The sequence below is a fragment of the Pseudorasbora parva genome, chromosome 10, assembly GCF_024679245.1.
Source record: "Pseudorasbora parva isolate DD20220531a chromosome 10, ASM2467924v1, whole genome shotgun sequence".
Classification (NCBI taxonomy): Eukaryota; Metazoa; Chordata; class Actinopteri; order Cypriniformes; family Gobionidae; genus Pseudorasbora; species Pseudorasbora parva.
This window is the reverse complement of record NC_090181.1, coordinates 28,001,707-28,014,011: the sequence shown is the minus strand read 5'-3', so window position 1 is coordinate 28,014,011 and position 12,305 is coordinate 28,001,707. Positions and strand designations below refer to the sequence as shown.

Sequence of the window (12,305 nt, the reverse complement as noted above, 5' to 3'; positions counted from 1 at the left end):
ATGAACCGAACTAGAGATGTGAAAGCACCCTTAGTTAATGATAAGGCAAAGTCCGCCCACACATTGACGTGATTTTTACTACGTTTAAAGGGTAGCTTGTGATGTAAGAAACAGTCGATTTCAAACCGCGTTTTTAAAACTGTCTTTGGTTCACTGGATTTAAAAAAATAAAATGCCACTGAAGGTAGCCTAATATTAAAGCCACATTTGACATAAATATAATGCTGACATGATATGTAGCTAACGATGAGCTACCATGCTTATTATTGAGCACTTGCCTGACCTAGTACCTGAACCAATAATCACCATCAATTCAATCTTCTAATAAACATTATGTTGTATTTTACTTGTTCCGATTCTATGCTTAATGGGAAGTAATGGGCGACACTAGAGCGCGCTTGCGCCCCCAACACAATTGTCGCCCTTGGCAACCGTCTAGCTCGCCTATAGCAAACGCCGGCCCTGCAATGATTGCATACAACACATTCATTGGACACATTTTGTTTTGTGATTTCACCAGAAAAAGTCCCTGCAACAGCATTAAGCGATAGATTGACGCACTTGTTTGTGTACATGAGCCAAAGAGAACGTTAACCCCACCTACTTTGATTTGATTAGCCATCTCAATCACGAGCGCCATTAGACCTGAGGCAGGTCTTGTCCCCCTCAATGTCTATGTCGGTTATGGCACTGCCTCAATACATGTAAAAAAAAAAACGAATCTGAAAATGTATGTTCTGCTCTTTCAATGGGTTGTCTCAGTTCATTTTAAGCACTATCGATTGCAGAGATATTCAAGCAGTTTAATTAGTTCTATAGATTTCGTGTTCTAGTTTGTGATCACCTTTCTTTGAAAATAAGTCAGTTACCAATGGTTTCCCCACGTTTGTTTTCTTTCCTTCTCCTGTCTTTCCTTTCTTTTTGGTGAATTGATTTGGCTTACATTTCTTTGAGAAAGACATTTCTACAGCAGAAGTTTGCACTCCACCAGATGCTCAACTAACATAATTACATAAACAAAATGCGTGCAGATGGCTAAACCATTTGCCGCATTACCAAGGGGTGGGACAATGAGACCTTAGTCTTTAATCTTTTGTCTACAAAATGTAGTCAGTCAATCAACCAAGTTATTCAGCCAATACACTAACTTAACATGTCATCTGACATTCATATCTAATTCTGGGGGATACGGTGAATAAACTAAAGTCCCAAGTTTTCACCTGATTTTTCACCACAGGAGGACATTAACTAAACCCATTTGATTTTAGTCGATTAAATCTACTGCAGATTTAGTCGACTAAAACTAGACTAAAAATAAAATCTAAAACCTAAATGGCATTTTTAGTCAAAAGACTATGACTAAAACTAATTAAAAATGTGCTGTGCAAATTAACACTGCAACCACAAATTGTTTTGTTTTTATGAGTCGTTTAGGGGCAGGTGAATATAATAATCTGTAAAGACATAAAACTTTCCAAGTAAAAAACAAAACAAAAAACATGGCAAATGTTTTCCTGTTTTGTTTGAAATATATATCAGATAATAAGTAAGCAGTGGAATGAAGTAAAGTGGGAGGAATAGGATCAGGAAGTGGCTAGGTTCTAACCATTGCTAGACCACAACACTTTCATATGCATTATGAAGGGTTGGATTATCGAATCCAATCCTGCTTCTATGTATATCTTTTGAGTGGTTGTTAAATAAAGTTATGGATATTTATCCTTCTAAATATTAATACTTAACACTGAATGACTTGTTCAATCTTATGTTAAAGCATTTATTTTACTTTTCATCTTCAGTCACTAGAGAATAAGGACAAATATTGTTTGAACCTCATGTTTTGGGAAAGTTTCCTGGCCAGAGCTAGAGCTTGACCAATCTTGAAGAAGCTGTGTATCTGTGTGCGTTGCTGGTACTATTTTGTATAGGACCTGATGTTCACAAGGTGAACAACTGACATGCAGGGGAGGTGAAACGTCTGACAGACAAACTGGAGCCTAGAAACCCAGATTGACGACCTCAGTGGAAATATTTTTTTTTTTTGTTTATCTGTGCCTTAACCAATCAGAATCATTCAACCTGACATGATGACGTAAATTAGTGATTGTGTGGGTATAATTGCTTCTGTAATGAGTGTGTAAGCTGGCCTACAAACTCCTTGCTCAGTGTTGAAGCTGACAATTTTTTTTTTTTTCAATTTATGGCCTTTCTTGACGCCTGGTCTTCATTTCTGCTCCTTCACTGTAAAATCTCCTACAACTGCATTAAAATATAATTTGCCTCTCAAACTAAAAGTGTTGACCCAAAGCTATTGTAAATTAGCATGCTAACATAAGAAACCTACAATATTCACTTTCACAAAGAACAAAGCCACGTGACCTATGGAGATAGTTGTCATCAGCTTATCGTTGCTAGTCATGTCTTATAGTTCACACAAAAAAATACATTCTTTCATCATTCACTCTCATGTTGTTATAACAATGTACGACTTACTTCTACAAAGAATAAAAAAAGATATATTAAGAATATGTAATGTCTTCATTTTGCTTTTATTTTTATATTCTCCTTTTTATTTTAAAGTTTTAGTAATTTTGTTGTTTTTTTATTCATATATTTTCAAATATGTTTATTACTCTAATTTATTTTTTATTTCAGTTTCCGTTTAGTTTAGTAATTTAATTTAGTACTTTAATGTAAACTTATTTTACTTTAACTTATTTCACTTTAACTATATATTTTGAATTTTTTGAAGTGATGCCATGCTGTATTAGCCTGACAAGCCAGACCCACATCAAGATGTTTGGTCTTGGTCTCAATCCAAAGGGGCGGGATAAACGGTTGTCTTTCAAACTCCCTCTGCACGCGATAGGATAGCGCTACAACCAACCAGAGCAACAAAGGTGAAGCAGAGCTAGTTGACAGATTAAACTTTCGCCGTATCCGGTCGACAAAACTCTGAACACATCTTCCTTTTTAAGAATCACTTCAATGCCGCTCTTTGTTCTTTTCTCAGAGAAAAGTTTAACTCCAAATCTTCCAGAGTCACGGTCAAAGCTGATTCGAAAGACCGCCGTTCACCAGTCTCTGTGTTTACTAGAAGCACACAAGTGCAACTCGTCGTCATTATGTTAAGCCCCGCCCACTGACTCTATGCACAATGTGATTGGCCCGACCAGAGTTTGGCTTTTACAGCTCAGAAGTGTATTGAGAGTTGTTAGACGACAATCGCGGCAGATTAGATTTGCTGCCGCTAGGGTGCATCTAGATTTCTAGGCTAATGCTGTATTTCAACAACTTATTCTAAGACATCCAAGATACACATCCATTCTGTTTCAACGCTACACGACTGATAAATAAGACAAAGACCTCTTCTACTGTTTCAGGCTGGCTTGTATTCCAGCTCTAAGCTTTTGCCAAATATTAACAGTCCTGTGGTGCTTACTGAAACAAATAATAAACCCAGCCCCTAAATGAGGCTGGGTCGACCCATCTATCAGAACTCTCAGGCCTGTCTCACATCCATAGAGCAGTGCTGGCTCTGGAGCAAATGTCCAGAGAGCAGGGACAGTTTCATCCAGTCGGCCAAGCAAAGTGACAAATGACAGTCACCATGCGCACATTCTGGAAACTGATTGTGATTCCGGGGCACAAAGGAAGGGAGCGGATTCCAGCTCGGTGGTGGAGGACGCTCGGTATCCAGTCATTAGTGCTGGCAGACCCCAGTGCAGCCACACACCCCGCCATACCCTGATTACTGCCCTTCACGCTCAGCTTGAGAGTCAGACACAAGGTGGGTCTGAAGAAGCATGCGGCTATCTATACAATCGCATGTTTCGTTTGATGAAAGAGAAAGAATGTTGGTGTTATCTGCTCTTAAAAACAGTGAAATTATAATATGGCATGGTCTTTTTAAGAAATCAGCTCCTTTTCCAGTGATTTTTTTGTGTTAAGACCACTTTTGCAACCTCTGTCCTATATACAATAGCCAAATGCAGAATGACTGCAGTAAGCATCCTGTACCACAGGGTGGTACACTTTACAATACTACAGTATACTGTCCTTCCAATAAAAGTCAATATCATATACATTTACCTCTACAAAAATACTCCTAGAGCAGACAAAAAAGTGCAGTAAATAAGAGTAAAATAAAAGGAAATGACTATAAAATACATAACAAAACATCATATATAATATAATATATTATTATATAATATAATTAAATACAAAAAACTTAGAAAACTATACCTTTTGGAACAAGGTTTTTAGAGGGTTTTCTTTTATCTCTTTTTTTTTTTTTTTTACTGTAACTATCAGGATTGCAAACACAACTAGAATCTGGACATTTTAGGTATCAACCTCAGCTAAAAATGCAATATACCACAGTCGTGACCTAATGGTTAGTAGTAACCCGAAGGTTCCAGGCTCAATTCTTCTCAATTCTTAAACAAGGCACCTAACTCCCAATTGCTCGGTGGGCACTACAGCAAAAATGGCTGCCCACTGTTCCGGGTTAATTTGTCCACGGCTTGCAGTGTGTGTGTGTGTGTATTCACTATACACTACTCCTAATGTGTGTGCACTAACTTGGATGGGTTAAAGGCAGAGGACGAAATATGGGTATGGGTTACCACACTAGGCCTTCACATTAAACTATTCACTTTCTTAAGATCATGTCATCTGGGTCAGAAACAGACAGTCTTATTCACGGTCCATAATGACGATACCATTATTAGCTTGCAAATCAAATGTGAGGTTTTAACAAGCTAAGAAGCGTACAAAACATTTTTTTCATTCTTGGACTCTGGAAAAAAAAAAAAATGTGAAGAGGAGGTATCTCTCATTATGGCTACTCTTAGGTGGGTGAAGTGTGTATGTTCTGATATCTCGTCTTGAGCAGCTCTTAGCATCCAATTCACCCATCTAACACAGCAGTGCTATGTAAGCATTTGCTATATCCCAGCACATACAGTGTGAGACTGATTACTATAATCTCTGACATGGGTGGCAGTTTTATTTCAAAACTCAGCACTGTAAAAAGCGAGTGAAATTAGTTTTTTTAAACACAAACGCCGATGTTACAACCCTTTAGCTCTGTGATAGGAGGGCCAGTATGAGATGGAAACGGCAGTGATAGCTTGATGGCGGGTCATTAAAAGATAGCAGGCTGCTGTAGTGCTCACTGCGAAAAGGAGGTTCTGTTGTCTGCTGTTTGTTCATCATGAATTAATGAAGGATTTCGCCAGCAGCCGCACAACAGAGTAATTGCCTATTTCCAGCTAAATTAAAGATCAGTCCATTTACTGATAATGTTATCCAGACCTGACAACTTAGGAATGTGGAAATGAACAGCTGATCGAAAAGAATGACATCTAACTTCTGCAAACAGGCTCTTAGCTGAAGAGTACAAGGGGCCCTATTTTAACGATCTGAGCACATGGTCTGAAGCGCATTTGCGCAGGTTCGCTTTGGGCATGTCCGAATCTATTTTTGCAAGTGTAATAACAGGAAAAAAAACACACCAGGCGCATGGTCCAAAAGGGCTGTCCCCAGTCTCTTAATGAGTCATGAGTGTGTTTTGGGCTTAAAGTGCAATAAACCAATTAGTTTCATCTCCTATTCCCTTTAAAAGCCTGTTGCACTTGCAACATGCTAGGGCTGTAATCTCCCAGTCAATTAGTTGATTATTAAGGCAATCTGTTCTGGCACGACCACAATTCTGATTGGTTGAATTTTTTTGCCCCGTTCATTTGCCCCCCAATAGAAAATGGGAAAAAAGTCGAAACAATTTGCATATCACAGCTCGACGACAAACATGTCATATCACCTAAAAACAATAAGCTAACTTGTCTGCGTTAGGTTGTCCCGTCTGTTTTGACTAGGCTATATGAACATATCAGGATTGCCATACGTCAATGTTTTAGTGTAATAATCATTTTATAACTGCAGGCGCATTATTTTATTTTTTATTTGATGCGCTGTGCCCACTGTTTGTATTAGTTTTGAGCATATGCTTTATTTTTCAGTTATGCACTTTATTTCTTTTCTGCTCTAGATCTGGCTTGTTTAATTAATATTCCTTTTTTAATAAAGTGAATGTGCCTTTTGTGTTTAAGAGGAAAAGCTTTTAGTTAATAGTCTATTCATGTCTCAGCCGTGAAGCTGAGCTGAGCTCCCATGTTCGAGCTACACAGAGCGGCTGAAAATCATAGGCTACGATATTGCGCAGGTCCACGTCCACGCCAACAGACTCATGTCAGACTCATTTCAGTGCAAAATAATCCGGTCAAAAACTATTTAATATACTGCAAATAGCCTACTGTTTTTTTATGTTTATTTGTAATTCATTTAGGCAGTCAACAAGCCTACCATGTACTGCGCACAGTGCACAGCTAATTAATGTAAAGGTTTTTTTTCCTAACGTCATTTTCAGTTGATTTTTAGTCGAAATTTCAGGACTTCAGTCGACCAAGATTTTCTTTGGTTGATTACAGCCCTACACCATGCTGTATTCGCTATTTACATGGCGGAATTTGTGAGCGGAAAGACTGAACACTTCTCCAGAGGGCAATCTTTTTATTTGTAATATTTTCAAATATTTGTTTGTGTGCTGCCCTGTGTGTAATGAGCAGAGTGTGTGTGTGGCCAGCCTGGTCTCACCCTTAATACGTAGGTATTAATACGTTACTTTCAAAGAGACTAAACGTACGTCTTAGTACGTTTGGAGAAGTGCTAAAATGTAAAATAAAGACGTATTTGCAACATTTAAACGTAGTATTATTACATTTTTACAGCTAAAAAACGTAAAATATTTACGAATCCATCATGAAATCTTTTTTTTTGAGAATACAAAACTTTATTCTGGTAAAAACATTTTTTTTGTTTTGTTATATCATAAAGATATCTATATAATTTCCCTTTGACCATTTTATTGATTAATCTACGATCCCTTAACACTACCCAAAACCTAAACCTACCAATTTAATACAGAATATAAAGAAAATAAAAGGTAAAACGTTGGAAAATGACGATTTTGGTAACAATATAGCATTAAAAAAAATATTTTGAACGGCTAATCCTACACTTACCCCTAAACCTACCCATTAGCATTTATTAAAACAACGTACTGTTATAAATCAAAGCATAACAGACAGACCAGTGCACTCACAATAATTTATTTATTGCAAAAATGTCAAAAGCGGTACCAAAAGTAGTTCAAATGAAGATGTGTTGCAGTCGCAGTCCTCTCTGGTGGTATATAACGTTAATAGTTTTGTATGAGGTACAGAGCAGAATGTTAGCTTAGCTATTAATCAATGAAAATATTAATCCGGCTTCTCTCCGTGAAGTTGCGCGCTTCCCATTTCAAATACAAATCGACTGAAACACGACATGTCAAAATCTGTGACAAAGCAGGCGAGAGCCAATGAGCGCTCGATGCCACTGCCGTAAATCATGTCGTAACGCTTCATGAGGGCGCGTTTTTTAAATTTGAATTTACGAGCGCGAGAATTGATGTTTGCCGTCGCGCTACTGAGAGGAGATGAAGACTAATGGAGATGAAGATCACTGGGCTCAATTTTAGATTTGTTTCTCGCAAACATATGGATTCTAACGATTTGGATTACAGCAAACGAATAAAGTGTTGCGTTTTGTGAATTGATGTTGTGTTTTGGTGTTGTGATCGCCAGTTGCTGAATAGGAGAAAATGCCTTTTTATGTCTCACAGCAAACAACAAACTAAATACTACAAAATGGTTGGCAAGAATGTTATTCATCTGACGGTTTTAAAATTCAGTCTTCTTTTAACATTATCTAGTCACCCGAAATGAGTTTGTAGTGATGTCACGAGAGCAAAATGTTATTTTATATTTCTGTTATTTTATATTAGGTTGATTAACTTAGTAAAATGCATTTAATAAATGTGACTGAAAACATGTATTGATGTATTGATTGGATATAAAATAAACAATATTAATGCCACGATTTATGGGAGCCGGTGGCTGGCTCCTTACATGTTAACGTCGATAATTTACATTTTAGTGCTGTCAATACGTCAATATTGTACATTTTAGTGCTGTTAATAAGTCAGTATTGTACATTTTATTGTGTGTGAAAACGTTAGTAAATGTACGTGCAGTAGAATCACACTTTACGTAAAAATACTCACGTATTTTCATGAGATCAGCGGCGTACCTGCCTATAGGCGCATATTACTAACGTGCCTTTTAAATAACACAAAAAATACTACTTTAGACTACATTTTTGTTGGTGAATGGTGCAGTCATTTTCAGTTGCCTCAAAGAGCTGTCACATGCCCCGTCTTGTATGTACTTGTGTGGGTTTTTGTTATTTTGTCATTTTCTGATCCCTCCCCCTTGTTACCTGATTAGTGTTTTATTTGCCCCACCTGTGTTCCCTGATTCCCTCTTGATTTCTTCCCTTTATAATCTCCTTGTGTTTGTCATTCTAGGTTGGATATGTTGTACTGTCTACATCTCCTGTGGCCCCGTGTTGGTATGGTTTCAGTTTATGTATTTCTAGCTATTCTTTTTATGTGTTTTTCCCCCTTGTGGGTTTTGTTTTGAGTTTGTTTTATTTTTGTAAATAAATCACCTTCCTTACTGCACTTCAGTCCTTGCACCAGTTTTCCTTTGTGTTGACGTGATGAGCAATGCCTGAACACACCTTGTTTTCAAACCAGCATGCCAGCATCGGTGAACAGATGGGAGCGAGTGTATTGCTATTTAAAAAACTTGCCGCTGGACTTAAAATGAGAACTGCATCAGGTTGAAACTAGTGTATGAAACATTTGTATGATGGATTGTTTGCATTTTTAGATTTACATGAAATGTTTCATTATTACATGCACATGGTTTTTATCACAGTCATAATTTTACTTTTGATGAAACTTGTTTTCAATTTAAATGTAATTTATTTCCATTTAATTCAGACAAGTGGCATTTACAGTATTTATCATTGACACACTTTATAATAATTTAGTTTGTCAGCAATCTAGTGAATATATATATATACTTTTTTTTTAAAGTATTTTATCTTTATTTAAAAAATCAATGGTCTTACAAACAGGATTCAATATCTTTAAGCAAAATATAACTTTTTTTTTTTTTTTTTTTTTTTTTTGTGAGACTCACCCAATAGGGTCAGCTTGCGTGAACATTTTAATTTTGCATTGACAGATGTCTTCATACCCAGTTGTTCACCAGAATCTCTTTGGGGTTCATTTTTTTAGTATGATGCATATCATTATGCAGAGTCTCATCTCATCCAATCACCATAGCTTCTTCTCTGGCTTCTAGAACCTTAATCAAATGATTCACTACAATTGAAAAGTCAAATTAAATACGCCTGAAACAATTTCGCGTCGGGGCAAGAAACGTATAACTCCAGCGAATTTCATTAGAGAAACACACCACGGGTTATGATGTCGGCTCTATCCTTTTCACAAGATAAGCTGTACTGAATCTATTATTCTGCTTGGATGGTCTATTCAAACTTGTTCCCTCTCAGCCCCGACAAGGACATGGTGATATGATGCATGTAGATGAAAGAGCGGGAAGGGGTTTGTCCAGACCACCTACCTCTTTCAGGCAACCCATAAAGTTGTTGCTGACAGGCGACCCAGGTAAGTCCGCTGTGCTTGGACTTCCTCCAACGTAGAAGAAATCGTCCGATCCCAGCATGGTGTAGTCCTCCTGCGTATAGCCTGTTGTGGTCAAAATGCCGTCCACTGATATCGTCACCTGATTGAAAGGAAAAAAAAAAAAGGGAGGAAAAAATTCCAATCATGGCTGTGACGGCTGTTCTACCAAGGAATAGTTTGCTTCGGTCTTGCTGGTTGCTGTCTGTCTTTGATTGTGCACCAAACACCTGCACGTCAGGACTTTGAGTAGGCCGTTCTTTTATAGTATTTGTAGACGTACAAAGGATAGGTAAAGAAAATATTTTGCCAGCATATTTTCTTTATCTTTGATGGTGTTAGAAATGGTTTTCTGGTTCGGGACGTTAGTTTGAGGGGTTAGTGTTATGTAACAAACTACAGACAAATTGCTTGTGCTTGTTTTAGTTTCAAATTCTGTGCACACTGGGTTAGTTGACACTTACTTATGCGTGCTTCCAAAATGAGCTGATACTACCACAAATGAGCATGCAATACAGAGGTCAGATGGTCTTTTACTAATAAAATGTTAATAGTGAGATATTCAACCACTGCAAACATTAAGGCATGCATCTTTTTCAAGCCGAGACAGCATGCAAAGGGAAGCTGCACATATGACACCAAAGCAAAAGCCATGAGGGGTAATGAGGGAGGACACAGGAAGTCATGACCTTCAACACGATACAGACAGGACAGGACACTGGGCAGATGGTGGGTTGCTCAGACAAGAGTTTTGGTGTTAGTAACACAAGGACTGATCCAGCACGAAGGGTCGGTGCGGCATGCGCAAACAACTGGAATCAACTGTCAGAGCTCCAGTGCTGAAGTCGTTTTTTTATTATTTTATTTTTATGCTGTTGATTTCATCACTTTTTTGTTCAGGAAAGCTTCTGCCAGTTTTTTGTGAAAGAATTTGACTTAAAAAAACTTCAAAAACAAAAAAAAGAGGCCGTAGAGGAAGTTCAAAGAAAGAAAGATGGAAATGGAGGTAAAGCTGTGGCAAAAAATGGGATGAGGGCATTTGAAACAAAAAAGAAGAAAATCCCCGAAATACAAACCCCAGTCTGTCTGTCTTTTTTTTTTTTTTATGATGCAATGAAACTCCCAAAAAAAGAAAGAAGGAGGGCCAAGGAAACACACGGTAAACCCAAAAAAAGGACAATAAGAATGATATCTACCAGACAATGGAGTTTGTTTACCATAGCGTGTCCAATACCTGAATGCTTTGAGAAAAAGGGGGAAGAAAGGAAATTAAACAATGTAAAAAAAGGGTTGTTAATAAAATGAAACTCAAATGAAGTCATGATGAGTAGCATATTAGTGTAGGTTTTGGGTTAGTAAATTGAAGAATCTAGTCAATGGTTCATGAGTGGTTAGTCTGGATCTGAACAAATGTTATCCATAGACAAGCAAAGTATATGAGTGAGAGTAAGAATAGGTGGAAAAGAAAAAGAAATATAACGGATTCTCCAAAGCCTGTGGTGTTGCACTTATAGGCTAGCTCTTAAAGCACATACTCGCTTGAAAAGCCTTTCAGAATACAGTGTTTTTCAGCTATAATTTCTAAATGTTGACATTTTTTTCTTTGTCCATACACATCTAGCTTCAATTTTTAGGCTCCTTATGCAATGTTTCATAGCGTGTTGTTTTGTGCTACAACTGTGAATGTGACCTCTATCTAGCTGGCTCTTTGTTGTGATTCATATGGTTTTTGACTCTCCTCAGGCAATTGTATAAGGTAATTCTAATGCAAGTTCTTGGCGTGATAGTAAAACAGCTATTAAACAAAGAAAAAAAAAGTCAGTCCTAGTGGATCAGAGCTGAAAGAGCTTGTGCTTTTGGGCACTCACGCCTCCACACGTCCATGCAAAAAGCGACATCCTTTCACTCCTGAGGGGCAAAACCACCCTAAATATTTACATATTTTAAAATGCAGCGCCAGAGTGATTTAACAGTTCACAAAGATTGGCTGTGGGTAAATGGAACGGTTGAGGTTGGTTGGAGCCTCTCCCCGCTGCCCTGATAAGACAGACTATTTGAAGAAGTGAGGGGAATATCTAGAGGGGTGAGAGAGACAGCCTCTTAAAGCCATCACACCACTGATAGCTTCAGACTGCCTGAGAAAGCAAAACATGAGGCAAGGTAGAAGAACTCAGAGAAGAAATAGTCACATTAGCAAGTAGCTCTGAATTATATTGAAAAACATGAACGTCTTGACATTTTAGCATTACCTGTCTGAGGTTGCGTGTAACTTTCACGTCATGCCAGGCATTGTCGTTGAATTTGCCATTGACAGGCTCGACAATGGCCTCGAATGCTCCTGAACCCAAGTTGATGACCAACGATACGGCTCCGTCTTTCAGGGCCAGGTTGACATAGTCCGCTGACTTGCCGGTGTGGAGGATAAGGCCATTTCTTTGCCAGGTCTTGAAGGACAACGTGATTTCGTCACTGCTGCTCTGGATGGGGTTCTGAGACAAGTCATAGCAGAAGTACTCGGAACCTCGGAAAGTGGCCACGTTCTCTTCTCGCGCTAAAAGAGAGGAAATAAATGGTGTCAGAGCTTCTTGAAACAAAACAAACAAAAATAGATGAACTATGGAAGTTTTATAAGATTGACCACTTGAGG

General features: G+C 38.0%; 1 protein-coding gene across 27 annotated transcripts in view; it reads right to left on the bottom strand.

Annotated features, from left to right (window-relative positions):
• nrxn3a (neurexin 3a) overlaps window positions 1-12,305 on the bottom strand; it is a 383,052-nt gene that overhangs the window by 292,754 nt on the left and 77,993 nt on the right. For all 27 annotated transcript variants that reach the window (XR_010908079.1, XR_010908081.1, XR_010908080.1 and 24 more), the window contains 2 exons: window positions 11,908-12,209; window positions 9,600-9,761 (listed from right to left, as the gene is read on the bottom strand). Coding sequence is in view for 23 of the 27 variants with exons in the window: in XM_067455718.1 (XP_067311819.1) it covers window positions 9,600-9,761; window positions 11,908-12,209 (464 nt within the window). In the remaining 4 variants the exon portion in view is untranslated. The remainder of the gene's footprint in view (window positions 1-9,599; window positions 9,762-11,907; window positions 12,210-12,305) is intronic.